Here is a 27,965-nt window from a genome sequence, read left to right on the forward strand (position 1 = left end):
CTCCGAAGGGTCCCGAAGCCTGTGCCTGGCCAGGGCCAAGGGAGAGCCGGGGGAGGCCAAGCTGGAGGCCGCTTCTGGCTCTCTGACCTTTCCCCAGCGCCCCCTGCCCTTCTGTGCCCTTCCCCTCTCTCCCCCTCCTGCGGGCCTTGGCTGTCCTGCCCATTAACCCCGGGCCCTCCCCGCGCCAGGGGACCCAGTGAATGATGTCCCCTCTCCATCCTGGCTCCGGGCCTCTTCATTCCTAGGAGCCTGGCTGGGAGGGCCGAGACCGCGGGCTGGGGTCCAGGAAGGGTCACTGAGAGGGAGGCAGCATCTTGAGCTGCACATCATCCCCTCGAGAGTGGGAGTGGGAGGCCAGAGCCCCTCCCCAGCCCAGGCGGCCCACACTGTTCCTCTTGGACGACAGCGGGGTCTCCAGGGTCAGGGAGACGTTGGCCATCTCCTGGGGCTTGTCGCTGGCCAGGAACCGCAGGAGGCTGTGCAGGGCCTTGGCCACGTCGCCGCGGGCACCCTCGTTGACGAAGCAGTAGAGGATGGGGTCGGCCACGCAGTTGAGGCTGGTGAAGGCCAGCGAGCTGTGGTAGGCGGCGAAGACCTTCTCCTCGAAGCCGCAGTCCCAGGGACGGCCCAGGTAGACGGCGCTGCGGGACAGCAGGAGCACGTGGTAGGGCGCGAAGCACACGAGCACGATGGCGATGAGGCTGAGGGCCAGCCGCTTGATCTTGGCCTTCTCCTGGCGCTCGGTGGACACGCTGCCACGCACGGCGCGCAGGATGCCCCGGTAGGAGAAGAGCATGAGGGACCAGGGGAAGAGGAAGCCGATGAAGATGCGATAGAGATTCATCCAGGCCACCCAGCCCTCCATGGGGAACTTCTCGAAGCAGAAGGTGTGGTTGTAGCGGTCCCGGAAGAGCTCGTCGTGGAAGAGCGGGGCCGAGTTGGCGCCCAGCTCGGTGGCCCACACCACGGAGCTCACCGCCACGGCCGTCTTGACGCGCCGCAGGCGGGCGAAGCGCAGGGGGTGGGCCACGGCCAAGTAGCGGTCCACGGAGATGCAGCAGAGGAAGGCGATGCTGATGTAGATGTTGGTGTAGAAGACGAAGCCGAAGAGTTTGCAGGAGCCGCGGCCGTGAATCCAGTTGTCGTGGTGCAGGAAGTAATCGACCCACAGCGGCAGCGTGGCGATGTACAGCAGGTCAGCGATGCTCAGGTTCATCAGGTAGACGCCCAGCTCGTTGTGCTGGCGGACCTGGCGGTAGGCCGCCCACAGGGCCAGGCAGTTGGTGGGCAGCCCGATGCCCATGACAATGATGTAGAGGGAGGGCGGAAACAGGTGGTCCACCCTCGAGTCCACGTGACAGCCCTCCAGAGTGGTGTTGCCCATCGTGGGTGTGGAGGGCAACGGAGGGGCGGGGGGGCACCCCCTGATCCAGGTGGGCGGTGGGGCCTCCAGAGGCTGGAGGGCAGGAGGCCATTGGGGCCCCCCTATCCCCTCCAGGGGACTCAGGGACACATGATCAGGGGAGCACAGGGAGCCCGAGGGATGGGAGACAAGAGCTTGGAGGGTTGCAGGAAGGCAAATAAGGGACCGTTAGGGAGCGGAGAAAGGGTGATTAATGAGGGCAGGAGCAAGGAAGAAATACCGGAAGTGTCGGACCAGAGGATCCCTCCGCCTGCCCCCCCTTCCTTCTCCCTAGAGTATCGGAGGCAGAGACAGTAAGTGGGAGCTGGCGGGAAGTCCGAGAAGAATAAGGGGAACAAGAAAAGCAGAATCCAGGGAACTCGGGAGACTGAGGGAGGGACTGTTGGGGTGGAGTGTAGGAACAGGGACGGGGAGTGCCGAGTCCCTTGGTTGTGAGGGGGAATGGGAGAGGGCCAAGGTCTTTGGGAAAGAGAGACGTTAAATGTGGAAAGTCTTTAGGAAATGGGGTGGGGGGTCTGTTGGGAAAGAGAAGCTTTCAGGCAAACGAGAGGGGCAGTTCGGGTCAGGGAGATCCTCCGAGTCGGAGCTTTGTCGGAATCACATCCCTCCACCTCCAGCAAGCTGGCTCGAGAGTCTGAAATTCGTCCTGCGTTAAAAGAGAGAAGCAGGAGCGTGAGGGTTACGGGAGCGTCAGCCCATCCATCCAGCCTGCCACCAACTTCAATTCCATGCCTTGAATGCTTATCAAAAGAGAAGGGGGGGCAGCTGGGTAGCTCAGTGGAGTGAGAGCCAGGCCTAGAGATGGGAGGTCCTGGGTTCAAACCCGGCCTCAGCCACTTCCCAGCTGTGTGACCCTGGGCAAGTCACTTGACCCCCATTGCCCACTCTTACCAATCTTCCACCTATGAGACAATACACCGAAGTACAAGGGTTAAAAAAAAAAAAGAGAGAGAGAAGGGGAAGGGGTCAGCGTGGCAGAGTGGAAAGAAGGCCAGCTGGCATTTAGAAGACCTGCCGTCCAAATCCCCACAGCCTGGCACCTTGAGCTGGCACTCTGAGCACTCGATTCGGCCAAGTGAGAGAGCTGGCCTGGGCTGGATAGGCAACAGGTAAAGGTGCATCATTGTATATGAGGCCATTCCCAGCTGCTGGGGCTGGAAAAGGATGGAGCTGTCAGTCGGGGGTCATCCAGGAGAAGGAGCAGGTCCTTCCATCTGAAGGCAAAGCCTCACCAGCCTGACTGTCCCCGGAAGATGTTGGGAAACCCCCTGGCAGCCAGTCAGTAAACATTCACTAAATGCCTACTCTCTGCCAGGCACTGGAATGTAAGGAAGAGCAAAAGAGAGCCCCTACCATCGAGGAGCTCTCAGTCTAACCGGGAGAACCAGCACGAGTGCGAATCTGGCCCCGCAAGATACATGCAGGAGAAATTGGAGATACTCCAGTTACACACTTGAGACACACTTCACCCGGACAATCACAGGAAAACAACCACCGACTCTAGAAGGCTTTCACTTTGCTTGCCTTTGCTCTCCCCACAAGAATCCCATTTTGGTTTATTTATTTGTTTCAAACCCTTTCCTCCTGTTTTAGAGTCTGTACTTAGTATCAGTTCCAAGAAAGAAGAGTGGTAAAGGCTAGGCGATGAGGGTTAAATGACTTGCCCAGGAGCACACAGCTAGGAAGTGTCTGAGGTCACATTTGAACCCAGGACCTCCCATCTCTAGGCCTGGTTCTCAATCCACTGAGCTACCCAGCTGCCCCCTGGGAAGGGTTTTGGAGGTCATCGCCAACTCTCTTGTTTTGTAGATGAGGAAACTGAGGCTCAGGGAGGTGAAAGACTTGCCAGAGGTCATATATATGGATTCAAACCCAGGGTTCTTGACTATCAATCCAGAGCTCAAGCTCACCTCCCTCACACTATATCTAGCAAATCGGATCCACTCCAATTCTCCTTCCATAGGTAGCCTGGAGTTACCCTAGCTAGGGTGTGTGCCTTCTGCTCCCTGGGTGTGCACACATGGAAGACACTCATGCATATGGATGTAGGGGGCCCTACATGTGTGCTCCCCCGTGGCTCGGTCTGCCCTTCTGGCCTGGCCGAATTCCCCTGGCACCAAAGCATGAGAGCAGCTTCTTAATCCACCAACAGAAAGGTCAAGTGTGCTTGGCAACCCTGCCCCCCTGCCTGACTTCAAACAGTTCCCATGCCCTAAAGCCTATCCCGGCCTCCCCGATAGGAACTTGGATCATGACTCTCCAGGGCTTTGGCCCTCAGCCTCCTCTCTGCTGTCCTTAAATCTTCCCTTTGTGACCCTCAGTGTACCCACTCTGTCCTTAAGCATCCCCCACGCCTAGCCCCAGATTCTCCTCCTTTTAGTCCTTCACTGTCTCCTACCAGGTTGCATCTCTCCTCTCTCTCTGTCCTTCAGACTCCCTTTCCATTTCCCTCCATGTCCCCTTTCTTTTGCCGCTCAGCCTTCCTTTCTCCCCATCTTCATGGCTCTGTGTCTCCCCTCTCCGTCCTTCATCTCTCGCTTGTCTGTTCCTCAAGGGTCCCCTTTCTGCCACTGTCCCTCCGTTTCTCCTGCCTCTGCCCCTCAGCCTCTCCTCTCTCTGTCCTTCAACCTACCTCTCCATTCCTCCATCTTTTTCCTCTTTTTCTCTCCGAGTCTCCCATTGTGGATTCCTCAGCATCCTTTTTCCCATGGCCTCCCTGGTGGCTCCCACTTCTGCTCTTCTCTCCGACTCTCTCTATTTCCCTCAATGGCCCCTCCCTGTCTGACAGTCTCCCCTCTCTCCCTCCTTTGCTTTTCCTCCATTCCTCAATCCCCCTTTTCCCCACCTCCCCGTCCCTTCGGCTCCCCTCTCCGTCTCCACCAGTCTCCCTGCTCCCTATCAAGTGTTCCCCCATCGGTCCCAGCCTGTCCCCTTCCACCCAGCCTCCCGGTGGCCTCGGGCTCTCTGTTCCTGAGTCATCCAGCCCCCCTCTCTCCCTTGGTTTCTTCTTGGAGCTCCATTCCATAATTATCAGTGTGTCCCTTACCTGAAGGCCCTTGGGTGCCGAAGAGAAAACCAGCCACCCTATTTCCTGATATTAAGGAAATTCACCTCCCACCCAATCATTTCCTCCTGGGGTGGGAGGAAGTGGGAGGGAGGTAGGAGAGTGCCCTCCCTCATCCCGAGAAAGGGGACACGTTGGGGCCATATCTGGGGGCTGCCCTTGGTCTGCTGATGCCCCGAAAGACCCCCTTTCCCAAAGCTCCAGCCTCGTATTCAGAGGCTCTTGGAGCTTGGGGATGATCTCCTCAGACCGGAGGATGGGAGAACATGGCTGTGACAAGCCGAGACCAAGAAGGACTTTAGAACGCAAGAGCCAGAAGAAGGCATTATGGAATGGGGGCAAAGTTAGGAAGCACCTCAGGACGCAGAAGGGCAGAGCTGCAAGTCTCAGCTCCTCCTCTGACAAAGAAATGGAATCTGCCCAGGCTCCCGTAGGTGGTGGGATTAGAACCCGGGTCTCTTAATGCCAGCTCGGGGGTTTTTTCTACACTGTCCCTCTTCTGCTGCCTGGTGACCCCTGTGGAGACCCCCTCGCCCCTCACCCCCGTTCCACATATATATATATCTCGAGTTGGGGATCCTCTTTTCTTCCCAGAAGCCTCTGGCGCTCCGGAGGATGGACCTCCAATCTCTGTGGCTTTGCCTCTGCCCCCTCACCTTTTAGTCCCGTTCTCACCTACCAGCCAGGAGGTCTAGAAGACAGGAGTGGGAGGGGAGACTAGGAAAGGGGATGCGGATGAATCATTTGGTTTAGCTCAGGCTCTCCCTGCCTCTGCCTCTCTTCTTCCCCATCTCTTGCATCTCCGTCTTTCTCTGTGGGTAGATCTCTGTCTCTAGCTCTCCCTCCACATCTGCCTCTGTTCCCCCCCCCCCCAGTCTTTCCCGCCCCCCGTTTGGGAAAGAAGCGGGGGGCGAGGGAACAAGGACAAGACTGACATCTTCTCGCGCTCCTCCGCGTCAAGGAGCCCGAAAGACATCGAGAGAGAGCCCGCAATGGCAGGAGAGGTAGGAAGTGGAAGTTGGGGCTGAGGGAGAGAGACAGAGACAGCGCCGAAGGACCTCGCCCGAGAGCTAGCCCCGGGGATGAGCAGGGAAGGGCTGGGGGGCTGGGGCTCAAATGGGGGCTCCCTCCCTCCCGCCCTCCCCCCGGCCCCTCAGCCCGCTCACCAGCTCCGCCGCCCCGCCGCCTGCTTCTCCGGCGATCTCTGTGTCCCCCTCACATCCGCCCCCGCCCCCGCCCCTCAGCCCCTCCAGCCGGCTCCCTCTGGGACCGCCTGCCGGCTCCTGCTCTCGAGAGCAGGCTGCCCATTAGAGGCTGAAATGTGATCACGCCGGCCCGGCCTCGCTCCCCACCTGGTGTCCGTCCCGGACGGCCAGAAACCTGACCCTCCTCCCCCCAGTCCGGGCCATAGCCGGCTTGAGCCCCCACCCCCGGCGGAGAGGCTCAGTGGCAGGAGGAGAAAGAGGAAGGCTGGGAGGGAGAAGGACACAGCGAGCACCCCTGGGTGACAGCCAAGGAGCCCCAAGGGAGGTGGGCGAAGAAGGGGCTCAGCTAGAGCCAGCCTGGCCATGGCTTCTCCTCCTTGGGTGGGGGAGTCCCCTGGGAGCAGCCCCCAGCCTCGCCCAGAGCCCAACACCCTCTTTCCCCTCCTCCCCCTTCTCCGCTCCTTGTTTCTGTCCCAGTCACAGCAGCCAAGTTATTAGCTGTCTAGACACAGGCCAAATTAGAGCCCCCAGCAGGGAAGGGAGGGGGCAGGCAGAAAGCTGGGGCCCTTAACCCTTTGCCCCCCACTTTCCCACCCCACAGCCCATCCAGGTTCTCAGCTTCTCAGTCTTGCTTGCCTCCCCATCCCCCTTGTTTTGGTGAGTGATGCTTCAACTCCTGGCCCCCGAGAATGGAGAAGGGGCTCTTAACGTTGGGGTGGGGAGAGACCCCTTGGGCAGTCCGCCACTCTGGGGAAGCCTTTGGCCTCTTTCTCAGAACCACAAGGCATGAAGGTCAATCTGCAGGATTTATGAAAAAGAGCCAAAGGAGAGAAGATAGCTCGCCAAAATAGATGTGGAAAAAAAACGATTCCCCCGATCTGGGCTCCAGAACCTCCTGACTCCAGTGTGGGGCTTTGAAGGTTCTAGAAATTATCTAGCTGAAAAGACGAAGGTTCTCGGAGGCCCAGGATCTGGATTGTTCGGCTTTTCGGAGTTCTGTGATTTGAAAGTTCTACGGTTCTATGATTCCCCTTTGGGCGACCTCAGACCAAGATTGTCTGGTTCTTTTCCAGGAGCCAGGCTCCCAGGCCCTCCAGACTCCCCGTAGGACCCTCCCAGAAGTGGGAAAGCCTTCTCCCCTTTGGCCCCCATAGCCAAAGCCAGGCTCGGTCCCAGAGAAAGCGGTTGGAAGTAGGGGTGGGGGGGAGCCCTTGGATGGTGTCTAAACCCAAAGAGGGAAGTCCAGGCTGCTCAGGCTCTGATTGGGAGCAGGTCAGGAAGGAGTTAAAGTTGGAGGGTTCAAGGGAAGAAGGTGGAGGGGGGGAGGAAGAGACTCCCTCTCCTCCCAGGCCCGGAATTCCTGAAGCCTTCCTGTCTTGGAGATTTGGGGGGGGGGGGCAGGGAGGAGAGGAAGTAAGGGATGGGAGGGATTAGAGGAAAGGTGGGGGCCAGATCTGCCTTCTGCCTCCAAGGGCTTCTTCTGCTCTTCCTGAACAACTTCTTGAAGGAAATTAGCCCCAACCCATGAGAAAGCCAGAGATAGCAGCACAAAGGAAGGAAACCAGCCTCCTGGGAGAGCCCGAGCTAGAGCTCTTGGGTGTGCAGAGGGACAGGAGGAAGGGGAGAGGAGAAAGGAAGGAGGAGAATGAGACTGCTGGCTTCCCAAAGAGCCCTCCAAGGGCTTCCTCTGACTGGCACAGATGCCAGCTGGGCATAGGCATGAGGGTTCAAGCCAACCTTCAGTAAGTCCTTTCAGACCAGTTTGATTCTTGAGCCAGTCATGGCTCTGGAGTCCATCCCCCACCTTCACTGAGAGAGTCAGAGATAGATGGAAAGCCAGAGACAGAAATGGGGGCTACTGGCAGGAGAGACAGAGACAGAATGAGATAGTTATAGAGAGACATCGAGAGAATCCAACAGGACAGACACAAAGACGGAGAAAAAACTACAGACACAAAGTGACAGACAGAGAGATCAGGGAGGGCTTTCTGGAAGGGGCTGGGACCAGGGGGTCACTAAGCTGGTCCCAGAATGGTGAGGATGGCCCAGAGAGGGATGGAGCACCAGAGGATCCAGCTTTGAAGGACTTCCTTGGCCCTTCCCGATCCTGCCTGACCCTGAACAAACTACTTGTCCTCTGCTCCTAAGTTTTCGGCTCCCTGCCGTGGAGGAGCTGGGCTGGGTGGTGGATGGGCATCCTAGATCCAGGAAGCTTTACTTTGCCAACTTGCTATGTGATTCGGGGTGTCTCATGCCCTCTCTGGCTTCCTTTTCATTATTTACAAAATGGGAATAATTAACTCCTGCCCCACACCTAGCCACAAGCTAGGTGGTACCATGGCCTGGAGTCAGGAAGACTCACCTTCCTGAGTTCAAATCTGGCCTCAAACACTTCCTAGTTGGATGATCCTGGACAAGTCACTGAACTGTATTCCCCTCAGTTTCCTCATCTGTCAAACAAGCCGGAGAAGGAAATGGCAAACCACTCCAGTGTCTTTGCCAAGAAAACTCCAGATGGGGTCACAAGAGTCACAAGGCTGAAAAACAACAACAAAAACCACTGCCCCGTCTTCCTCAATCACAGGAGGGTCATTACTTGGGGGAAAAAAATGTTCTGCAAGCCTTGAAACTGAGTAACTGAAAGCATTTTATGGTCCTAAATGGTCACAAGGGGGCAGGGAAGAGATCTCTGTGGGTAGAAGCAAGCAGGGAGGGCTTCCTGAAGGATTCTGGGAAGGTAGGTCAGCACTGGGAGGGCTGGAAGCAAAGAGGACCAGGGGCTGGCCCTGAACCGAAGGATCTGAGTTTCTCCTACACATCTACCCCATAAACCCCTGGGAATTCAGGCTGGGTTGATGATGATCCGAGGGTCCTAGAGGCTTCCACTCATCCCAAAATTCCAGATCTTAGGAGAAAAAAGAACCTGGAGCCAATTCCCGGCCCCTCTCTCTGGCTTTGTTTCCCCTCCTGACACTCAGGATGGGGAGTTTCAGACTGTTATAGCTAGATCGAAGCCCACAAAGCCCCCACATAGATTAGAGTGGGGCCCTAGTCTGGCCCTTTAACCTGGGGAAGGCTCACCTCCCTGGGCCTGCCTACACTGTAAGCCTTTGGAGGGCAAGGACTGTCTTGCCTTTTGTGTGGGTCTGGCACACAAGTAGGCACTTGAATGTTGTTGTTGTTTTTTTTAAGAACCATACTAAGGATCAGTTCCAAGGCAGGAGAGCAGTAAGGGCTAGGCAGTTGGGGTTAAGTGACTTGCCCAGGGTCACCCCAGCTAGGGAGTAGCTGAGGCCACATTTGAATCCAGGACCGCCTGGCTCTCTGTCCACTGAGCCACGTAGGTAGGCACTTAAATGTTGATTCATTTTACTAAACTGGAATTCAAGTTCTCTAAAACGAGGGGGTTAGGATTCTTGGTGGCTCCATCATTTTCCGCTCTGCCCCTAGAGATACCCCCATTCCAGGCGCCACGCCCGGGGCTGGGAAGCGTCTTGGCCGAGGTCGCACAGCCAGTCTGATGGTTGATTCCCAATCCTTCCCCCTGGATTTCCGGCCTGACCCCTTACGTGGGTCCCCGAGTCCCAGCTGCCGAGATAAGGAGCCCCGACTTCAAGTAGGCATATCAGGGCCAGAGGGAGGGGCAATGGCAGGGGCAGGGAGCAGCCCCCCAAGGAGAAAAGGAGGTCCCTCCCTCAAGCGGGAGCAAGGCTGCGGCCCCACGGGGTCCGAGGGACACCCACAGAAATCCCAGCAGAGATCTACACTGACACGCACGCGGGAGCCGCGAGCGCCAAAGCTTGAAGTCAAGAAGACCCCAGCTCGAATCCAGCCACAGATACTTCCTAGCTGTGTCCCCCTGGGCCAGTCACGTTTCCCTTTTTGCCTCGGTTTCCTCATCTGTGCGATGCTCTGGAGAAGGAGATGGCGAACCCCTCCAGCAGCTCTGCCAAGAAAACCCCAAAAGGGGTCACCCCCAGGAATCAGAGAGGACTGAGACGGCTGCCCCCCGTGTGAGGCCCAGCCGGGACCACCCCTCGGGGTCCCCCGGCTCTGCCCTGCCCCAGAGAGATGCAGCCACACTCTTGCCCTCCGAGTGCACGTGTCTTTATTTCTGAATGATACAAAAGAATGAACTTAAAAAAAACCTAAACTAATGTGTCCTCCTCCCTGCAGCTGTGAGCCCCGGCCCCCCCTTCCCCCCTCCCCCCCCCCCGAGAAATATAGAGACCTCTGTCTGCTCGGCGCTCGGCCCCCTTCACCCGCGTAGAACTCTCTTCCGTGTATATATATATATTATATATAAATCTCTCTCTACATATAGATTCTGTGTAATATATTATATTTCTCTCTACGTAGTCCTAGAACGTCCAGGCCCCGGGCAGGGGCTCTCTTCCCCCTTGGCCCTGCTGGCCCCCCGGGGCTCAGACCACCCGCCACTGCAGGACGCTGGTGTCCTTGCCCCCTGCCGAAAGAGCGGCCGAATCGTCCCACAGGAAGGCCACGTTGGTCACGTGGCTGCTGTGGCCCCCGTACTTGTGGCTCGGAGCCTGAGGAGGGAGAAGAAGAAGGGGGGGTTAGAGGGGGGCCGGCCCCCCCCAGCCCCCCATGTTCTTCGCTTTGCTCCCTCCGGCCCCGGCACTCACCCTGGGATGAGAGCAGGGATAGGCGAACAGGTGCACTTTGCCGAAATCGTCGGCCGAAGCCAGCAGCGCCTTGTCGTGGGATCGAGCCACGGCGTTGATGTCGGTGCCGTCGGCTCCCTCGGACCAGATCCCTGGGGGCAGGCAGAGGGTCCCGGGGGTGAGAGCGGGGAGGGACCTTGCAGGGAACTGACTCTCGTTTGACTGAAGCCCAGAGAAGCCTGGGGGGAAGCGCCGGGGCCCAGGGGGGGCACAGAGGGGAGTGGGGCTCAGGAGGGGCTCTGTCCTGCCCCCTCGGCTCCCCCAGCCCCCAGCCAGAAGAGGAGGGTTTCACCCATTACTCAGGGGATGAGCCCCCCAGCCCCCCCACTCACCAAACACTCCGAATCCCAGGACGCAGGTGGCCGTAGCCCACTCCACGTTCCTCACCGTATCTGCGCTAGTGATTTGCTTACAAGTGGCGGGATCCCCTGAAGGCCAGAGGGAAGAATGTTAACAGGCTTCTGCCGAGAAAACCGGACCTAAGAGTCAGAGAACCCCTAGAAACTCTCCTTCCTGGACTGGACAGCGGAACCCAAGGCTAAGACCCGGGCCGAGGAGGCAAGCCAGGTTAAAGAACGTAGCCCACTTCCTAACTGGGTGACCCTGGACAAGTCACTTACCCCCATCTGCCTTAGACCTATTACTAGGGGCTTAAAAAATAAAACTATAAAACCAAACCAAACCCCAAAGAGCGCTGCCCCTGGCAATGATGAGCCGAAGGAATTGGCGGGATCCCCACTGCCCAGCTTAGTCCGGGCCCATTAAAGGAAAAGATGGCGGCCACGAAACTAGCCACACGGAGGGTTGTGAGTTGGCATGTTGGGGAGGCCGAGGGCTAGCCGGCCCAATGAGCTGGAAACATGGCCGGCTGGAGATCCGAGTCTTCTTCCCAGACCGCCCCACATCCCCCCCAGCACCCCAGGCCCTTCCACTCACAGTAGAGGATTTCATAGTCCCCTGAGTTGGTGACAAAGCAGGAACTGTCTTCCGCCCAGTCCAGATGTGTTATAAAGCTGGAGTGACCCTGGAAGAGAGCAATAGGGGAAGGGAAATGATGAGAATGGCAGTAAGGACGGCCGCCAATAAAAGCCTTTACTGGGCAGCTAGGTGCTGTGGTGGATGGAGTGCTGAGCCCGCAGTATGGAAGATTCCTCTTCCCGAGTTCAAATCCAGCCTCAGACACTTCCTAGCTTCGTGATCCTGGGCAAGTCACTTCACCCTATTGGCCTCAGTTTCCTCATCTGTAAAATGAGCTGGAGAACTAAATGGTTGACCACTCCAGTATCTCTGCTGAGAAAAACTCCAAATTTGGATCAATTAAACATGACTGAAAAACCTGGACAAGAGCTGAATAACAAAAGAGGCGTCACACTCTCCATCTCAATCTGTCAATAACCATTTCCATCGGCGGCCGGTCGGCCCCATAGTTCCTGGAGAGTTTAGAGAGGTTGCCCCCTGCTTCTAATGAGGAGCCAACATGCCCGGGGACAAGGAGGCAACGTCTCTGGCCGGGGCACGGGCAGTTAGGGAATCGGGAATGTCTCCTGAGGAAGGGGATGCTGGAAGGAAACCAGGGCTTCTCGGAGGGAAGGCATTTTATAGCTGGTCCTCACACCAGCTCGGGGACAGAGATATGTTATTCCCGTCCTGTAGGTGAAGGTCTTTGTGCAGTAGTGGGAATTGAGCTGCTCTCAGAGCCATGGAGAGCTGGATTCCAATCCTACCCCCCCCCCCAACACACATCACTGTGTGATCCAGGCAAGTCACTGAATTTTTCAGAGCCAGAATGAGTACCTGTCAGCACTGATGGAGAGATTTTTCTTGCTGGTCGTACCCTAAGCCCATGTAATCACAGTTACAGAAAGAAAAAAAGGAGGAAACTGAGGCTCACTCAGAGGGCTTCAGGGACATGCAGAGGGTATTCTGGCTAACAAGTGTCTAAAGGAAGATTTGAATTCAGGTCTCCCTGACTCCCAAGTCCAGTCCTCTAACCTATACCAGGCTTCATCCTAGGTTAAATGTTAGCCCCCGGGATTAGGGCCATGGCTCCTGAGGCCGCCATCTTGGGGAGTCTGGGGAGCCTCGGAGGAAAGGTCATGGAGACGGGCTTGGGTTGGGCTGGGGTCTTACACACTCACCGAGCACTTCCCCAGGCGGCTGACTTTCCGGCCACCCTCGCTCACACTGTACACGTACACCAGGTTGTCATGGGAGCCCACCGCCAGGAACGCCCCATCTGTCGGGGACAGGACGAGACGGGCCCTCACGACCAAGCCCTCCCGGCCCCCTGACCCAGCTTGCCTCCCTGGGTTCTCTTCTGCCCAGAACTGGCCATTTCCTACCTGGGGAGAAGCTCACCACGGAGATCTGCTCGTTACCGTCCGTATGGATGGCCACGAGGTCATGCGACTCGGTGTCCAGGAGGAGCCACCTGGAAGGGCACACTGTGCTGAGCCGGGAGGCCTGGGTGTTCCCCAGACCAGAAAGCTCCCCCCACCCCTTCTCAGCGGGGAGGAGAGGCCAGCAAAGGGTTCAAGGACTCAGTTTCCTCAGTTGTAAATGAGGTTAATAATTGCCTCACGGAATGGTTACCGGTAAAGGCTTTGGAAACCGTGACGCCCCAGAGGGAAGGAAGGTGTTATCTGGGGGAGGCTCAGGTCCAGATGATGTAACACAGCTATTGAGGGACGGAGCTGCGGGGGGCTACCATGAGGGTCGATGGAGATCAAAGGGTGGGCTTTTTCCCTCCCACCTTCCCCCCAGACAGTGTCCCTCAGGGGGCCCTACCTGCCAGTGACTGTACCCACAGCCAGGACGGAACCACTGGGGTGGAAGCCAGCCGAACGGGCAGGGTCCTGGAGGCCAGGAGAGAAAAGGCAGCAGTGGGTGACTGGCACCTCCCGAGTCCTTCCATGACCTAGCAGATCCTTCTCTTTACCGCCTCGTCCTGGGCCCTCTTCCTCCCGAGTTCAGGGATCTCCCTTGGCTCCCCATAACCCCCGGGGCCCAGGCCAGGCCTTTCAGTCTTGTATTGGAAGCCCCAGTATTCCTCTCCAGCTCCATCCCCTTTTTTTGCTCTCCAGTCCTCCCCATCCTTCACAGGTCAGACGGAGTGTCCCGTCGCCTTGACCAGGAAGTCCTTCCTGACCTCCCCATCCACCACTAGGTAATAAGGCTCTAGAGTTCCCTGTTTGTGGGCTCAGGGCCAAGTGAGAAGAATTGTACTAGCTTGAGCTAATGCAGAGAGTGGGGACAGAGAAAATCTTGGGAGCTGGACCAATCAAGGAGGGCTTCCTGGAGAAAAGAGAGAAAAGAGCCAGGCCCTGAAGAGCTGGCAGCGGCTTAGAAGGGAGCTCTCAAAGCTCAAGAAGACTGGGAGGGCTTCCTGGAAGAGGTAGCATCACCAGAAGGCTGGTGAAGGGCTTGGGCAGCCAAGTCAAGGGGGGACTTCCTGGAATCAAGAATGCGGAGGGAGGGCCCTGCTCTGGGGAGAACATCAAGAGTAAATTGAGGGGGGCAACTAGGTAGCATGGTGGATAGAGACCCAGGCCAAATCTGGCTTCAGACACGTTCTAGCTGTGTGACCCTGGGCAAGTCACTTACCCCTCACCTGCCTAGCCCTTACCGCTCTTTTGCCTTAGAAACGAGGGTGAGGGTTTAATACAAAAGGAGTGACTTGGGATGGGATCTTCCTCTGACTCACCTCGATGATCTTGCTCCATATGGGTTGGTGCGAATCTGCGCTCCACAAGTGTACCTGCTTGTCCTGGCCGCACGTGATGAACTGGCCCCGGCTGGGGTGGGCGGCCAGACCCCACAGCTCCTCAGTGTGGCCCTAGGTAGGGTGTGGGGGACGGAATCAGCACAAAGAAAGTCAGAGGTGGGAGGGCCCTCCTTGCTGACCACGTGCTTCAGTGCTCTTAGCTTACCAGTGAGAGAGTGACATCCCACATTCTAAGGCCATTCTGTGTTCGAAGCTCCCCCAGAACTCTCACACTCTGTGTTCTAAGACCACGTCCAACTCTGACACTGTCTGGTTTAAGGCTCCTCTCAGCCAGGACATTGCATGTTCTAAGCTCTCTCGGGGCTCTAAAACTCCATGTTCTAAGTCTCCTTCTCGCCCTGACTAAGGCTTCTCTCAGCTGATATTCCCTGTTCCAAGGTCTCGCCTAACTTTGATGTTCCATAATCCAAGCTCCCTCAGAGCTCTAAAACTCCATGTTCTAAGTCTACTTCTCGCCCTGACATTCTCATTTTTAAGGCTCTTCTCAGCCAGGACATTGCATGTTCTAAGGTCATTCCATGTTCTAAGCTCTCTTGGGGCTCTAAAATTCCATGTTCTAAGTCTCCTTCTCACCCTGACTAAGGCTTCTCTCAGCTGCTATTCCCTGTTCCCAAGGTCTCGCCTAACTTTGATGTTCCATGATCCAAGCTCCCTCAGAGCTCTAAAACTCCATGTTCTAAGTCTACTTCTTGTCCTGACATTCTCTGTTCTAAGGCTTTTCTCAGCTGACATTCTCTGTTCCAAGGTCTCTCAGGTAGGACATTCCATGTTCTAAGCTCAGTCCATGTTCTAAGCTCCCTCAGAGCTCTAAAACTCCATGTTCTAAGTCTACTTCTCGCCCTGACATTCTCATTTTTAAGGCTCTTCTCAGCCAGGACATTGCATGTTCTAAGGTCACTCCATGTTCTAAGCTCTCTCGGGGCTCTAAAATTCCATGTTCTAAGTCTACTTCTCGCCCTGACATTCTCTGTTCTAAGGCTTTTCTCAGCTGACATTCTCTGTTCCAAGGTCTCTCGCAGGTAGGACATTCCATGTTCTAAGCTCCCTCGGAGCTCTAAAACTATGTTCTAAGTCCATGTAAGGCTCTTCTCAGCTGATGTTCCCTGGTCCTCTCCCGCTCTGACATTCCAGGTTCTCGGCTCCTTCAGAGCTCTCATACTCTTTGTTCTAAGGCCACTTCCAGCTCTGCCGTTCCATGCCCAAAGGTCCCTCCCGGTTCTAGTTTCTGGGATGTGACAGCCCTGAAACCCTTGTAAAGCTTCGGGCAGAGACAAGGCCCTCAGAGGTTCCTCTAGACCGCTGGAGAGCCTGGTTAACGCGGGTCAGTACTGCCCCCCTGTGGCCACCTCAGGCCTCTACCAAAGGGAGGCCCAGAAAAGCGAAGCACCTTTCCTAGCTCCCACTGGTGACGGGAGTATTTGAACCCGGCCCCGAGCCCAGAGTCAGAGCTGGGCTAAATCGATGGGTTAAATGGCGGCCAACAAGGCTGAGGCAGGCCCGGGATGCTCCTCATTGGAGAGGTGGAAGGGGGCCTCCGGAGAAGACGCTAAGGGGGCTGGAGGGGCAGAGGGGGTGGGACACACGCCGGTTAGACGGGGCAGGAGGGAGGGCGCTCACCTGGACCAGGGCAGAGAAGCCCGTGTGGACGGAGCCTCGAAGGATGGAGTTGCGGGTCGTGCCCACAAACAGCTCATCTCCCCGGCCTTCTGCCACCGTGCGCACTGGCCCAAGAGCCTCAGGGACCTGGGGAGGCGGCAGGGGAGGGGAGTGGACTGACCAGCAGGGACACACAGGCACACACATGGGGGACCGAGGGAGGGACAGGGGCAGCGTTAGGGCCGGGACTCCCAGACCTCCCCGGCCCTGGCCTTGACCGGGGACCTGGATCTCCCTGCGTGTCTCTGCGGGCCGGGAGCCGGACAGGGAAGGTCCAGTCAGGTAGATCAGGACTACCTAGAGCTGAGGCCGACCTCGGAGGCCATCAAATCCAGCCCTCTCGGTGTACATCTCAGGAAGTGGCGGCCCAGAGAAAGCAAATGACTTGGCCAAGGTCACAGCAGAGCCTGGATTTGAAGCCAGAGTTCTTTCCACAGACTCACTAGGCCAGGGGTTGAACCCAAAGAAAAACCTGTTATTATCTATTCTCATTTTCCAAGGGCCTCCACATTTCCCAAGTATTTTCCATGTCTTATGATGCACCGTGCAGACAGTGTGATGCCCATTTTACTGATGAGCAAAGCAAGGATTAGAGAAGGCTGTAGGTGGGGAGTTATGGAGGAGATAAAGGAGGAAGGAAGGAAGGAAGGAAGGAAGGAAGGAAGGAAGGAAGGAAGGAAGGAAGGAAGGAAGGAAGGGAAGGGAAGGGAAGGAAGGAAGAAAGGAAGAAAGGAAGAAGGAAAGAAGAAAGGAAGGAAGGTGCTTAACTTTTCTGTGTCATGGAGCCCTGTGACTGTCTAGAGAAACCTTCAGACAACCACTCTCAGAATAATTTTCTAAATGTATGAAATACATAATATGACAAATGAAACAAATTACAATGAAATTCAGTTGTCCAAATACTTTTTAAAAACCAAGTTCAGGAAACCAGGTTAAGAACCCCGTGACTTAATCTAATATAAGCTCATTAGGGACAAGAAATATTTTAACTGTGTCTTTGTGTCCCCAGTGCTTCGCATAGCATCTGGCACTTTTTGAATTGTTAAAACTAAAGGCATAACTATGTGTAATTCTTCCTAGTCAAGAAAAGAGCCTAGAAGAGATGGACACTTATCTGGCCATAAGAATTTCAGAAATGGAGGAGGGAACAGCTGTTTTTAGGTATGTGTGACTCAAGGAAGGAAAAGATAATAAGATATACAAGAGAGCAGACAGCAATGAGCAGCCAGACTGCCTACACTGCTGAGAACTGTTCTTTTTTATCCTATGTCAGACATTAGATCCTTACCAGGCAGGATCTGCACCAAGGACAGACCCAGTCTACTCTGGTCCTTTGGTCAATACTCACAGACCACACTTAATTTACAAAAATTGTTAATGACTAAAATAAAACATAGGCCTCCTCTTAAGTAAAGTTTTCATTATGGGGTATGGATGTTAATATTAAACTGAGTCTCTCAGCTTTTGCATTTCCTGGCTGGAACACTTAAAATTAATGAGCCTTATGCTGCACTCACGTTTTTGCTCTATAAAGCACACACAAGGATTGTTTTTCTCCCATCCAAATAGGCCATGTAGGCTTTCATCAACCTATCATCAAATAGCATTTATTAAGCTCCCACCTGTACATAGCAAATAACACTGCCATGAGCTAAAAAAGGTTGAGGAAAGGACAAGTTCATTTGACAGCTGCTCTTGAAGGGAGATGGAGTGTTTGGAATGGCAGATATTTTTAGAGGTTCAGAGGATGATACATTTAGAAGTTGGAAGGGATCTTATTGGCCATTTAGCCTAATCCCCTTATTTTACAGATGGGGAAAGTAAGGTCCCAGAGAGGTGAAAGGACTTTCATGCAGTCAGTAATCCAATCATCAAAGCTGGGTTTAGAATTCTGATTTTCTGACTCCACAGTTGATTCTCTTCTAAAAACCTTTGTTTCCTTCACCATGGACCCCTTCTTGGAATAATGTTTTTAAATACATATGATAAAATACATCAGATCACAAAGGAAACCAATTAAGTTAAAATACTGAGATTAAAACATTTTAAAAACAAATTCAAGGGTCTGAGGTGAAAAACCTCTGCCCTATATTTATACCCTTTTGGTACTATAGCTTTAGTGACTGATCCACAGCAATTTCTAGCAGACTTGACTGGTTTAGAATCCTATCACATGTGGATTCACATTTAACCTCAGTTTACCTTCAGAAGAAACAAGGTAAAAAGAAAAGAGAGGTGGTTTTGGACCCACAAAAAACTCGTTTCAAATCCTACCTCCAACACTTACTAGCTGTGTGATCATGGGCCAGCTACTTAATCTAAGTCTTGGTCTCTTCAAATATAAAATGGAGGTAATGCCTCTAGTCCTTATCACATATAGCCTCTGAGCCCAAAGCCAGAGCTCTTTCCCTTGGCACCAGGCTGCCTCCAAATATCACACCAATGGATCCTCAAAACAGTTCTATGAAGTAGGTAGAGGAAGTACAATTCTCTTCATTACAAGGGTCTGTAGGGAGAGGGAGAGTGGAGCTCCTCGTATAATTCCTCCTGGAAATCTGTCAAGATTTCTCACAAAGTTAACTCATGATGGAAAAATAAACCTGTCCCAACAGGTCATGAAGGGAGATGGGCTAAGCATTCTTCCTCCTCTCTAACTAAATTGGTGGCTTTGCAGAAAACCAAAATGTTTAGACAATTGTACTTAAAGGAAAGGAAAAGCTCATTAGATTTCACATGATGTCCAGTGCTGATTTAGTGGACATGAATATTTTGAAGAAAAAGGTCTACAAAATAAATCAACAGTATAAGTAAGATTTAGGGGGAGGGAAGAGCTTCCCAAAATTATGAGAACCAATTGTTTTTAAGCACTTCAATGGCACCCAATTATAGATAAATGTTATCACTCAAATGTAAATAGGACTGGCACTTCTTTGGCTGGTGACAGTCTAATTTCAAAATATTCTAATCCAGTAAAGCAGGATCTCCAGTAGGATTCTTATTTCATTGTGGATTTGAGTCCTACTTTTATACTAACCTACCTGTATAACCTTGGACAAACTACTTAATTTCTCCAATCCAGAGTCTCCTTATCTGTAAAATGCAATAATGATGCCTGCTTGACATAGATCACAAGGTTGTTATGGGGGTTAAATAAGATGCTATCAAAAGAATATACTTCATAAACCATAAAGTGTTACATAGATACAAGGAATTATTACATAATTATGCTAATTATAATATATAATTAAATATAATGATATAATGATATTAAGGCCACACAAGTCATTTCTATATTTCCACAATTAATAGATGGGCTAGAAGGGAAGTTGAATAGAATGCATGTTTTTCTCACCTAATGGAAAGAATTGAAAAAAAACTTAAATAAATAGTTATTTTTAATACATAAATAAGAAATAGTAAAAATATAAAAATGGCCAGCCTGAACTTGATCTAGCCAAGTGGAAAACTCTAGACTTGTTTTGCCATTTTAAACTGGCTTCCTTATTAGGAGAGCCCACCTCTTATTTGGTCTAATTATCTAAAATGATGTTTGAAAATAGCAATCTCACTCCTCCTACCACTGACACAGAAACATCAGCTAAGAAAGAGATATTCATTATTCCACTAACCACTCTCTCCCCAACTGCCCCACCCAAAAATGATGTTTGGGCATTTTCNTCAAAGGGGGCAGGGCCACAGCTAGGAAAGCAAGGGGCAGAGATCCCAACCCATTTAAACAAAAAATACAGGGCCAGCTAGGTGGCTCAGTGGATTAAAGTCAGGCCTAGAGATGGGAGGTCCAGGGTTCAAATCTAGCCTCAGACACTTCCTAGCTGTGTGACCCTGGGTTAGTCATTCTATCCCAATTGCCTAGCCCTTACTGCTCTTCTGTCTTGGAGCTGATACTTAGCATTGATCCCAAGATGGAAGGTGAGGGGGTTTTAAACATCCAATCAATCTGATCTTTGATTAAAATGGACTCAGCCCAGAAGGCATGTCAGAAGAGGCCGGGCAAGGCCAGGGATCTGTGAGGTCCAGCTAACATTTCTGTCTGTGGATTTCCTCTTGACCTCCCTGGGCCTGAGATCTGCCCACACAAGGGTCCTTTCTTTCTCTCCAAGGACTTTCCAGCTGGAAAGGGCTTTTAGAGATGGCCTTTCAGAGCTGGAAACTGAGGCCCAGAGAGGATTCTCCAAGGTTGGCCTGGGAGCAGGAAGCAGAGGCAAGATTCGAAGCCAGGTCCTGCTGCCTCAAAGCCATCCATTTCTCTTTCACCTAAAAGTTAGCCTCTCAAGGCCGGGGCTGGCCAGGGCTCGGGAGGGGCAGGGCTTCGGGGGAGGTGGGGGACACCTGGCTCCCAGCCTCCCACCCCTTACCTCAACCTCCTGCAGCTGGCTGTAGTCCCGGCCCCAGAGCACCACTCGCCGGTCCCGGCCGCCCCCAGACACCAGCGTCCCGTCCCGCAGGACGCACAGGCCGAAGACACCGCCCTCGTGGGCCCCAGGCACCGCGTGGCTGATGCGTGTCCCTCCTGTAAGGGAGATCAGAAGGCATGTGCCCGCTCTGCCCTCATTCTCCATCTTAGCTGGTCTCCTCTCATCCCTCTTTCCCCTGATCACCCCTCACCTCACTGATAGCTTCTGACAGAATTTGAAACCAGAGTGTCCCTCCTCCCCTCCATCGTACAGAGAGAGAAACTGAGGCCAAGAGAGGTTAAGCCAGTGGGGCTACTACAAGTGTCCTACATTCCCAAGTCATGTTTTTTCCATTCACTGTGCCTGAAGCTAGATGGGGAGGCTTCCTTGTGGAGGGAGAGGAGAGGGGGCCCCCCAAGAAGGGGTGTCTCTGACCTTTTCCCCAGATATAGATGTTCCCACTGGAATCTCCAGTGACCACGTCGCCTCCCTCTGTGAAGGCCACGCTCAACACATACTTGGGCTTCTCATGTTTCTAGGGGAAAAGAGTGAGACAGATGGCATCATGGGGAACAGGAAGGAACCTCATGGGGGTGGACTTTCTGCCTTGCAGCACTTTTTTTTTTTTTAATCCTCAACTTGTCTTAAAATCAAATCTGTGTATTGGCTCCAAGGCAGAAGAGCAGTTAAGGGCTAGCTCAGTGGTTCCCCAACTTTTTTGGCCTCCCGCTCCCTTTCCAGAAAAAATATTCCTTGGCCCCCTGGAAATTAATTTTTAAAATTTTAATAGCAATTAATAGGAAAGATAAATGCACCTGTGGCCATCACCGCCCCCCCTGGATCGCTGCAGCACCCACCAGGGAGTGGTGGCGCCCACTTTGGGAATCACTGGGCTAAGGCAATAGAGGATAAGTGACTTGCTCAGGGTCACCCAGCTAGAACATGCCTGAGGTCAAATTTGAACCCAAGACCTCCCAGATTTGAGACCCAGAGAGGGTAAGTGTCTCCCAAGATTACAGGTCAAACCATGGTCTGGAAGTCTCCAAGTCTGGCCCTCTAGCCACTGAGCCACCTAGCTGCTCCACCTTGCAACACACTCTTAAGCCACCTGGTTGTGTCTCCATTATCTCATTTTTTCCTCCCTCTTTCTTCTTGGTCTCCCTTCTTTGCTGCCATCTCCGACTGTTTCCTGTCCCTCCCTCCTCCACAATCCTTTGGGTGTCTGTTGATCTCTGCCTTGGAGTTCCTCCCCATTATGTGCCTCTGCTTATTGATGAGGACTATGGAGAGGCCAGGAGATCCCCAAAGCTGCCCACTTTCCCCATCTGCCTCTGAGTGTCTCTTTAGCACTCGGGCCTCCGCTTTCGCCTTCTTCCCATCTTCTGTGTCTTTTTCCCGTCTCTGCCTCTGAATCCATCTGGGTGTCTGGATCCGTGTGTGCGCGTTACATCCCTCTTCCAGTCTCTGTTCCCATTTAAGGATCTGCCTGCTGTCTCTGTTGGTCCTTTGTGCTGGGGCTCCCTGTCTGCGTCTGTGCATGTCTCACCCTCTTTCCTTATGGCTGCTAAGTGTCTTTCTGGCTCCAGCCTGGTCCCGACATCTTTCTCTCTTCCCTGCCAGCACCCCTGCCTCCTAAAGTCCCCCAGAGTCGGAAGGGCCCTCAGAGACCATCCTCACCTCAAAGATCCCTTGCCTCTTGCTCAGGCTTCCCCCTTCAAGGGTCCAGAAATAGATGTGGGACTTCCCACAGGTGATGATTAGGTTGGGCTCAGTAGGATGGAAGGTGGCTACCAGGACAGCCTCATTGGAACACTGTGGGGAGGAGAAGGAACAAGACACATCCATAAGAAAGTCAAAGCCACAAGTGCCCTTAGAGATCACTGAATGCCACCTGCTCATTTTACAGATGGGGAAACTGAGACCCAGAAGAGTTAAGGGTCTCCTAAGATCACAGGGCAAGCCATGGTCTAGTGGAAAAAGTCCCAGCCTGGGAGCTGGAAGATATCAGATTGAGTTGTCAGTTATGTGAAATGGGAAAAATGGCTTTTCTGTGCCTCAGTTTCCCCACCTATAAATTGAACAGGCTGGAAAAGATGGTTTCTAAAGATTCTTCCATCTGCAACAATTTGAGTTGAGGGTTTCTATTTTCTAATCCACTAGAGGGAGCTTCTGGGTGAGGATTGTTGTCGAGACCTTGGGGATTCCAGGATTGGGACAGAGGGGTAGGGTAGCGTTAAGGGAAGAGAGACTCTCACACTGGCAGGCGTATGACAATCTAGCTTGTTACTCTATCAAACAGGCTTTAGGCTACTGCTTCCCAAGCTAGAAGCAGTCCCTGATTTATCTTTTTCTATGGGAACTAAACTTAATGCATCATTGGAGTCAAACAGTCAACACACATAGTTTTGGCTAAAGTCTGGCCTCTGGAGCCGGGGAGGAGGATTCTCTCTGCCTTTCATAGCTTTCTCAAGGTTACGGTGCTCTCTTTTCTGCACCCATATCCTCTTTGTGAACCCCTGGGATAGAAGAGGGAGAGTTCAGGGGGGATTTAATCCCTTGGTCCCTCACAGGTTGTGGGGAGGGAGAGCAGTCCTATGGCATCTCCATTGTTGAAGAAAGACCCCCCCCCCCCCCGGGGCAGGGAGATAAGAGATCAGGGTTCTAATTTCATTGATTTGCTGGGTAAGCTAGGGCTAGTCCTTTCTCTTCTCTGGGGCTTGGTTTTGTTGCTGCTGCTCTTGCTCTTCAGTCGTGCCTGACTTTTCCTGACCCTTTTGAGGGTTTTCCTGGCAAAGATACTGGAGTGGTTTGCCATTTCCTTCTCCAGCTCACTTCACACTTTAGGAAACTGAGGCAAATGAGGTTAAGTGACTTGCCCAGGGTCACACAGCTATATAAGTTTCTGAGGCCATATTTGAATTCAGGAAGATGAGTGTTCCTCTCTCCAGGCCTGGGGTTCTATCCACTGCACCACCCAGCTGGGGGCTTGGTTTTACTTTTTTGTAAAATGAGAACCAGGGAGGGATGTCAGACTCCAAGGTCTCTTCTAACTCTGATGGTCTGTGCTCCTAGGAGGCTGGGAGTGATCAGAGGGGGCCTGACATTCTGAGCCCTTCCACGGAATGAGGGGAAGAGTCTCTGGTGTGGGGAGAAGTCAGACAAGAGGAGGCGGGACCTTCTCACCTTGACTTCAGTCACTTTTTGCTCTTTGGCCCAGTCCCACACAGACAGCACATGGTCATTGGATTCATCCACAGCACACAGGAGGTTTCCTCCATTCTGGGGGGAAGAAAAACCAGTCAGCTGAGGCTGCTCCTCCTAAACCTAGATGCAGGGGCCAGGCAGCAAGAGAAACATGAAGGAAGGCAGAAACAGGCGGGAAGGGGGAAAGAAATGCCATTCCATGGCATGTCTATCCAAGGCCAAAGGGCTCGTGGGAAGGAAGTGGAACATACCGATTTGGAGAAGCCCACGCAACAGACAGCTCGGTCAAAAGCACCCAGGCCCAGCACGTGCAGAGTAGAGAGGGAGACCGAGTCCCAGACCCTCACGTGAGGAGGCAGTGGCTGCGTGGACAAAGATTCAACAGTAAGAATGGAGCCTTTCAGAGTCCTGCCCACTCAGCTTTTCTTCCACCAGACTCAGGATGCCAATTCCCTCAGACTCTAGTCTCTCTCCCCCTCCCTCCCTTTTCTCTCTCCATCTCTCTCTTCTCTCTCCCTCCCTCTCTTTTCTCTCTCCATCTCTCTTCTCCCTCCCTTCCTCTCCCTCTCTTTTCTCTCTCCTCCTCTCTTCCCCTCCCTCTCTTTTCTCTCTCCATCTCTCTCTTCTCTCTCCCTCCCTCTCTTTTCTCTCTCCCTCTCTTTTCTCTCTCCATCTCTCTCTTCTCCCTCCCTTCCTCCCTCTCTCTCCCTCCCTCTCTTTTCTCTCTCCTCTCTCCCTTTCTCCCTCTGTCTTTCTTTTTTCTTCTTTTTTTAAACCCTTACTTTCTGTTTAGAATCAATACCAAGCATCAGTTCCAATGCAGAAGAGTAGGCAATTGGTATTAAGTGACTTGCCCAGGGTCATACAGTTAGGAAATGTTTGTGGTCAAATTTGAACACTGAGCCTCCTGACCCCAGGCCTAGCACTCTAAGCACTGAGCCACCTAGCTGGGCTCTCACTTTCAGACCTTCCCAGGGGTTCTGTGGCCTCCAGCGTCTAAGCGTTCCCCTTCCCCCCAGTATTCCAGGTCCATCCGGGGTCTTTATACCTTGCCCTCTTTGGTGGTCCCCGCCACTTGTCCTGTGGCGATAGTGACCATGTCAGGGTGAACTGCCAGGCTGAGAAAGGGAGGGAAGGGGGACCCAGGTTACCAGGGTCCCTTGATCTTCAGACTTCCTCCTCCCCGCTCTCTACCTGCCAGGGGTGGGTAGAAACTGAACTCGCTGGGGGTCTGGAGAGTCCCAGGCCTTCTGCCCATTTTATAGACCAAGGGAAACTGAGGCTCATAAAGGAGAAGTCTTTCATTTGTCCCAGGTTGCCCAGTCATGGAGAGGCGGGGCCGGGATCCTGAGGTCTCCCTCCCAGGCTGCATTCCTGGCCCCCGGCCCCTCCCCCTCTCCCCGGGGGCGGGTCCTCTCCAGGTGACGTCACTGCATGGGGGCGGAGGAGAGGGGAGTGAGCCGGGGGCGGGGCGATGTCTTCCTGGGGTCCCTCCGCACCACTTGATGTCGTCAGTGTGGCCCAGGTAGTGGCGCTGCCTTTGCTCCTCCACGCTGTAAAGGACGCCCACAGAGGCCACGAAGTACACGATCTCCCCAGTGGGCAGCAGGTAGAGGTTGGCCCGGCAGTCCCGGCCCCGGTAGCCGTAGCTGGGTGCCTGGAGTCAAGGACTTTCCTCCCTTAGATCCTGGAAGGCCCAGCTGGAGCTGGGCTCCTTTAGAAGCCTTTCCACATTGCCCCAAGGCGCTCCAGGTATGCACCGGCTCTCCTCCCACCGGAGCCCCCAAACTCCTAGGTCATCCAAGGCCTGGTTAAAATCACCTCTGCCAGGAAGTCCTCAGGGACTGTTCAATCCTCCCCTCCTCTGCAAATCTAAACCTCCCCCAGGCCCAGCCCCCTTCAGAAAACCCAAGTCAGAGCCACCTCAGAAAAATCTTCCTGGATTTTCGGAGCCCGTAAAGAATGGCTTGTACACACCCCTTCCCTCCCCTCCACTCCACCTCCCCAGCCTCCCCAGCCTCCCCAGCCTCTGAGGCTTTAGGGGCCATCTCACCTCCTCCCAGGAGCCCTCCCAGACCACCCCTAGGACTCTCTTCTGCTACTCATTAGCGGACTCTGTGCTTCAGGACTCGGTCAGTGCCACCAGTGTGGAGCCCACATCCTGTTAGAGCTATATAGGATCCTTGGAGCCCACGTGGTCCTGCCACCTTTTTTGACTGAGGGGGAAACTGAGTTCCAGCAAGGAGAAGGGGGAGAACTAAGATTCAAACCAGGATCTCCTGACTTTCAGGGCTTTCTCCTTCCGGGCGACTTAGTGTGTGGAACCACTGTGAGTCAGACTCAGACTCGGAAGAGCTGGGTTTGAATCTCTGCTCCGCCTCCCTGGCTGTATCACAATAAAGACACAGGCACTGAGGTGCCATGGAAAGCCGGGGAGAGCTGAGTTAGAATTCTGCCCCTGTCAATGACTGTAAATATGGGGGGGGGTCACTCACCGTCCATTAACTAAAGCAAATACAACAGGATAGTGGGGAGACCCCCTGAAATCGGGGATGTTAAGGAGAGGGGAGATCCCTCAGCTGTCCTCTGTCGCCCTCTAGGGGCGCCTCTGGAAAGGATACACCCAGTCCAGCTTGAATCGTCTCCCAGGTAGCTCTGCACGGGCATCCAGGCTGTAAGTGGGCGCCAGGGAGTCGGGGATCATCATGGGCACTGGACGCCCCCGAAGAAACATCTTCACGGATCCTTCCTCTGCCGGAGCAGTCACGGGCTTGAGGCCTGGCCTCTTTCCTCCCAGCCCGAAGTCCTCCCCCCCCCCCACCTCGGGCTCCCCCAATTCCCACTCACCCAGGCTGAAGAGAACTTCTTTGGTCTTGCTGTTGGGGAGGGAAAAGGAGCCGTTAGTCTGCGGTTTGGGGGCAGCTTCCTCTCGGCTGCAGCGGCGGCGGCCTTCCAGAGTTCCCACCTCCCCATCTCCCAAATGGTATTGGTGCCTTGGAGTCGTAGCCCCGGAGAATCCCGGGCGTCTCAGAGCCGGAGCTGTCCGGCATCTTGTCCCCACAGAGTATCTCGGAGGCTGGGCGCATGGAACCGTGAAGCTTGATAAGCCCCGAAGGGCCCACTGAGACCCTCCTGCCTGCCAGCCCCCTGGCTAGTAGGGCCTTTAGAGAGAGTCTAGTCCAAACTCGTTTTACACAGAGGGAAACTGAGGCTGGGAGAGGGGAACCTTAACTAATCCAGAGGGCCATCAGGTGCCAAAGCGCCTGCTCTAAAGTTTGGTCGGGGTTGCTTTTCAAGGGGGCGTGGTGCGCAGGAGCGGAAAATGCTAAGGCCTGGGGGTGGCAGGGAAGTCCAGTGGCCGCTGTTCCCCGCTGGACGCAGGAGCGCAGGGCCCTGACACTCCTCGTCGGAGTGAGCTGGGAAGGGAATCCGGAGGGAGCGAGAGCCCGAGGGCGCCCTCCCGAAGCAGGGGGCACCGGGAGGAGAAGGCTCTCACCCAGGTCCGAAGCTGCTCATGGCGGCGGCTACTAAGGCGGCGGCGGGGGCTGCAGCGGCGGCGGGACCAGCTCTCCGAGAGGGAGGCGGGGGGCAGGGCGGGGCCGGGAACCCGAGCTCAGCTTCCTGCCCCGGGAGGTCCGGGCTCCACCCCGCCCCGGCCCCAGCACTCCCTCGGCTGCCTCCGACAGACACCCCGCCCCTCCTCCAGCTTGCACTCTCCCAGAAGCCTCCCTGGGATTCTTACGAGTCTCCACGTCCTTGGGGTTTGGGGGGTCTCGGAATCTGCAGGAAGCCCTGGGTTCAAATTCCCTTCCGGTTGCTAATTACCAGCGTGACCTTGGGCCGGCTGCCCCCTCTCTCTGGGCCCCTGGGGCCACAGAGACCGAAGGGCAGAACTAGAAAGCCCGCAAGGGGCTTCCCAGTGAGTAATCCCGCTCCACTGAAGCGCCTACTACGTGTCAGCCGCTTGGCCCTTTGCCGGATGGCCCAGGCGTCTGGATACAAAGATAAAGGCTGCCCTCGGCCTGCGTTAACTGTGTCCCAGGAAACCACGGGGATCACTTGTAAGGAAATACAAAGTACACACTGAGAAGAGCCGCTACAGTAGCAGATGAGGGCAACCTCGGGAAAGCCTGCAAGGGCCCTCATATTCTGGAGCCCGAGGACAAAGGGGGAGGGAGCAGGGCTTTGGCCCGGCAAGCCGGTTCTCCCGGTGTGGATACTCTCTCCACTGATGCAGGTGGATTTAGTCATTCATTTTGTTCTCAGCCTCGCCTGGGGAAAGCTGTGGAATGGCAAGTGACTTGCCCAGGGTCACGTATCCAGTGGGTAATAGCGGCAGGATTGAACTCAGATCTTTCTTTGTCCAAGATGCCAGGACATGACATGTACGCAGATACAGAATAGAATCAATAGTGTGATGGGAGGAAAAGCAAGACCTGGAGGAATGTGTGAGGAGCCCTGCAGGGCCAGGAAAGGATACCAGGCCAGAATGGGTCAGGGAGAGGCAGACATTCTAGGAGTTGATTGAA

The 27,965-nt window shown here is 54.2% G+C and overlaps 2 protein-coding genes across 2 annotated transcripts; both read right to left on the reverse strand.

Annotated features, from left to right (window-relative positions):
- Window positions 1–275: 275 nt before the first annotated feature.
- GPR4 (G protein-coupled receptor 4) lies at window positions 276–1,585 on the reverse strand. The gene has a single exon (XM_044667303.1). The coding sequence runs from the start codon at window positions 1,382–1,384 to the stop codon at window positions 293–295; it is 1,092 nt and encodes a 363-aa protein (XP_044523238.1). The 5' UTR covers window positions 1,385–1,585; the 3' UTR covers window positions 276–292.
- Window positions 1,586–10,031: 8,446 nt separating this feature from the next.
- On the reverse strand, window positions 10,032–27,005 carry EML2 (EMAP like 2). Its single transcript, XM_044667297.1, has 19 exons — window positions 26,933–27,005; window positions 26,284–26,312; window positions 26,058–26,187; window positions 24,936–25,085; window positions 24,485–24,554; window positions 23,688–23,798; window positions 23,416–23,511; window positions 21,910–22,044; window positions 20,668–20,767; window positions 20,194–20,348; window positions 15,779–15,904; window positions 14,081–14,212; window positions 13,165–13,232; window positions 12,720–12,808; window positions 12,516–12,613; window positions 11,314–11,401; window positions 10,710–10,805; window positions 10,339–10,469; window positions 10,032–10,242 (listed from the first exon to the last, which is right to left on the reverse strand). Exons 1-19 carry the CDS (start codon window positions 26,950–26,952, stop codon window positions 10,117–10,119), a joined length of 1,950 nt encoding a protein of 649 aa, XP_044523232.1. The 5' UTR covers window positions 26,953–27,005; the 3' UTR covers window positions 10,032–10,116.
- Between the last annotated feature and the right edge of the window lie 960 nt (window positions 27,006–27,965).

This window comes from Gracilinanus agilis, chromosome 3 (assembly GCF_016433145.1).
Source record: "Gracilinanus agilis isolate LMUSP501 chromosome 3, AgileGrace, whole genome shotgun sequence".
NCBI classification, from domain to species: domain Eukaryota; kingdom Metazoa; phylum Chordata; class Mammalia; order Didelphimorphia; family Didelphidae; genus Gracilinanus; species Gracilinanus agilis.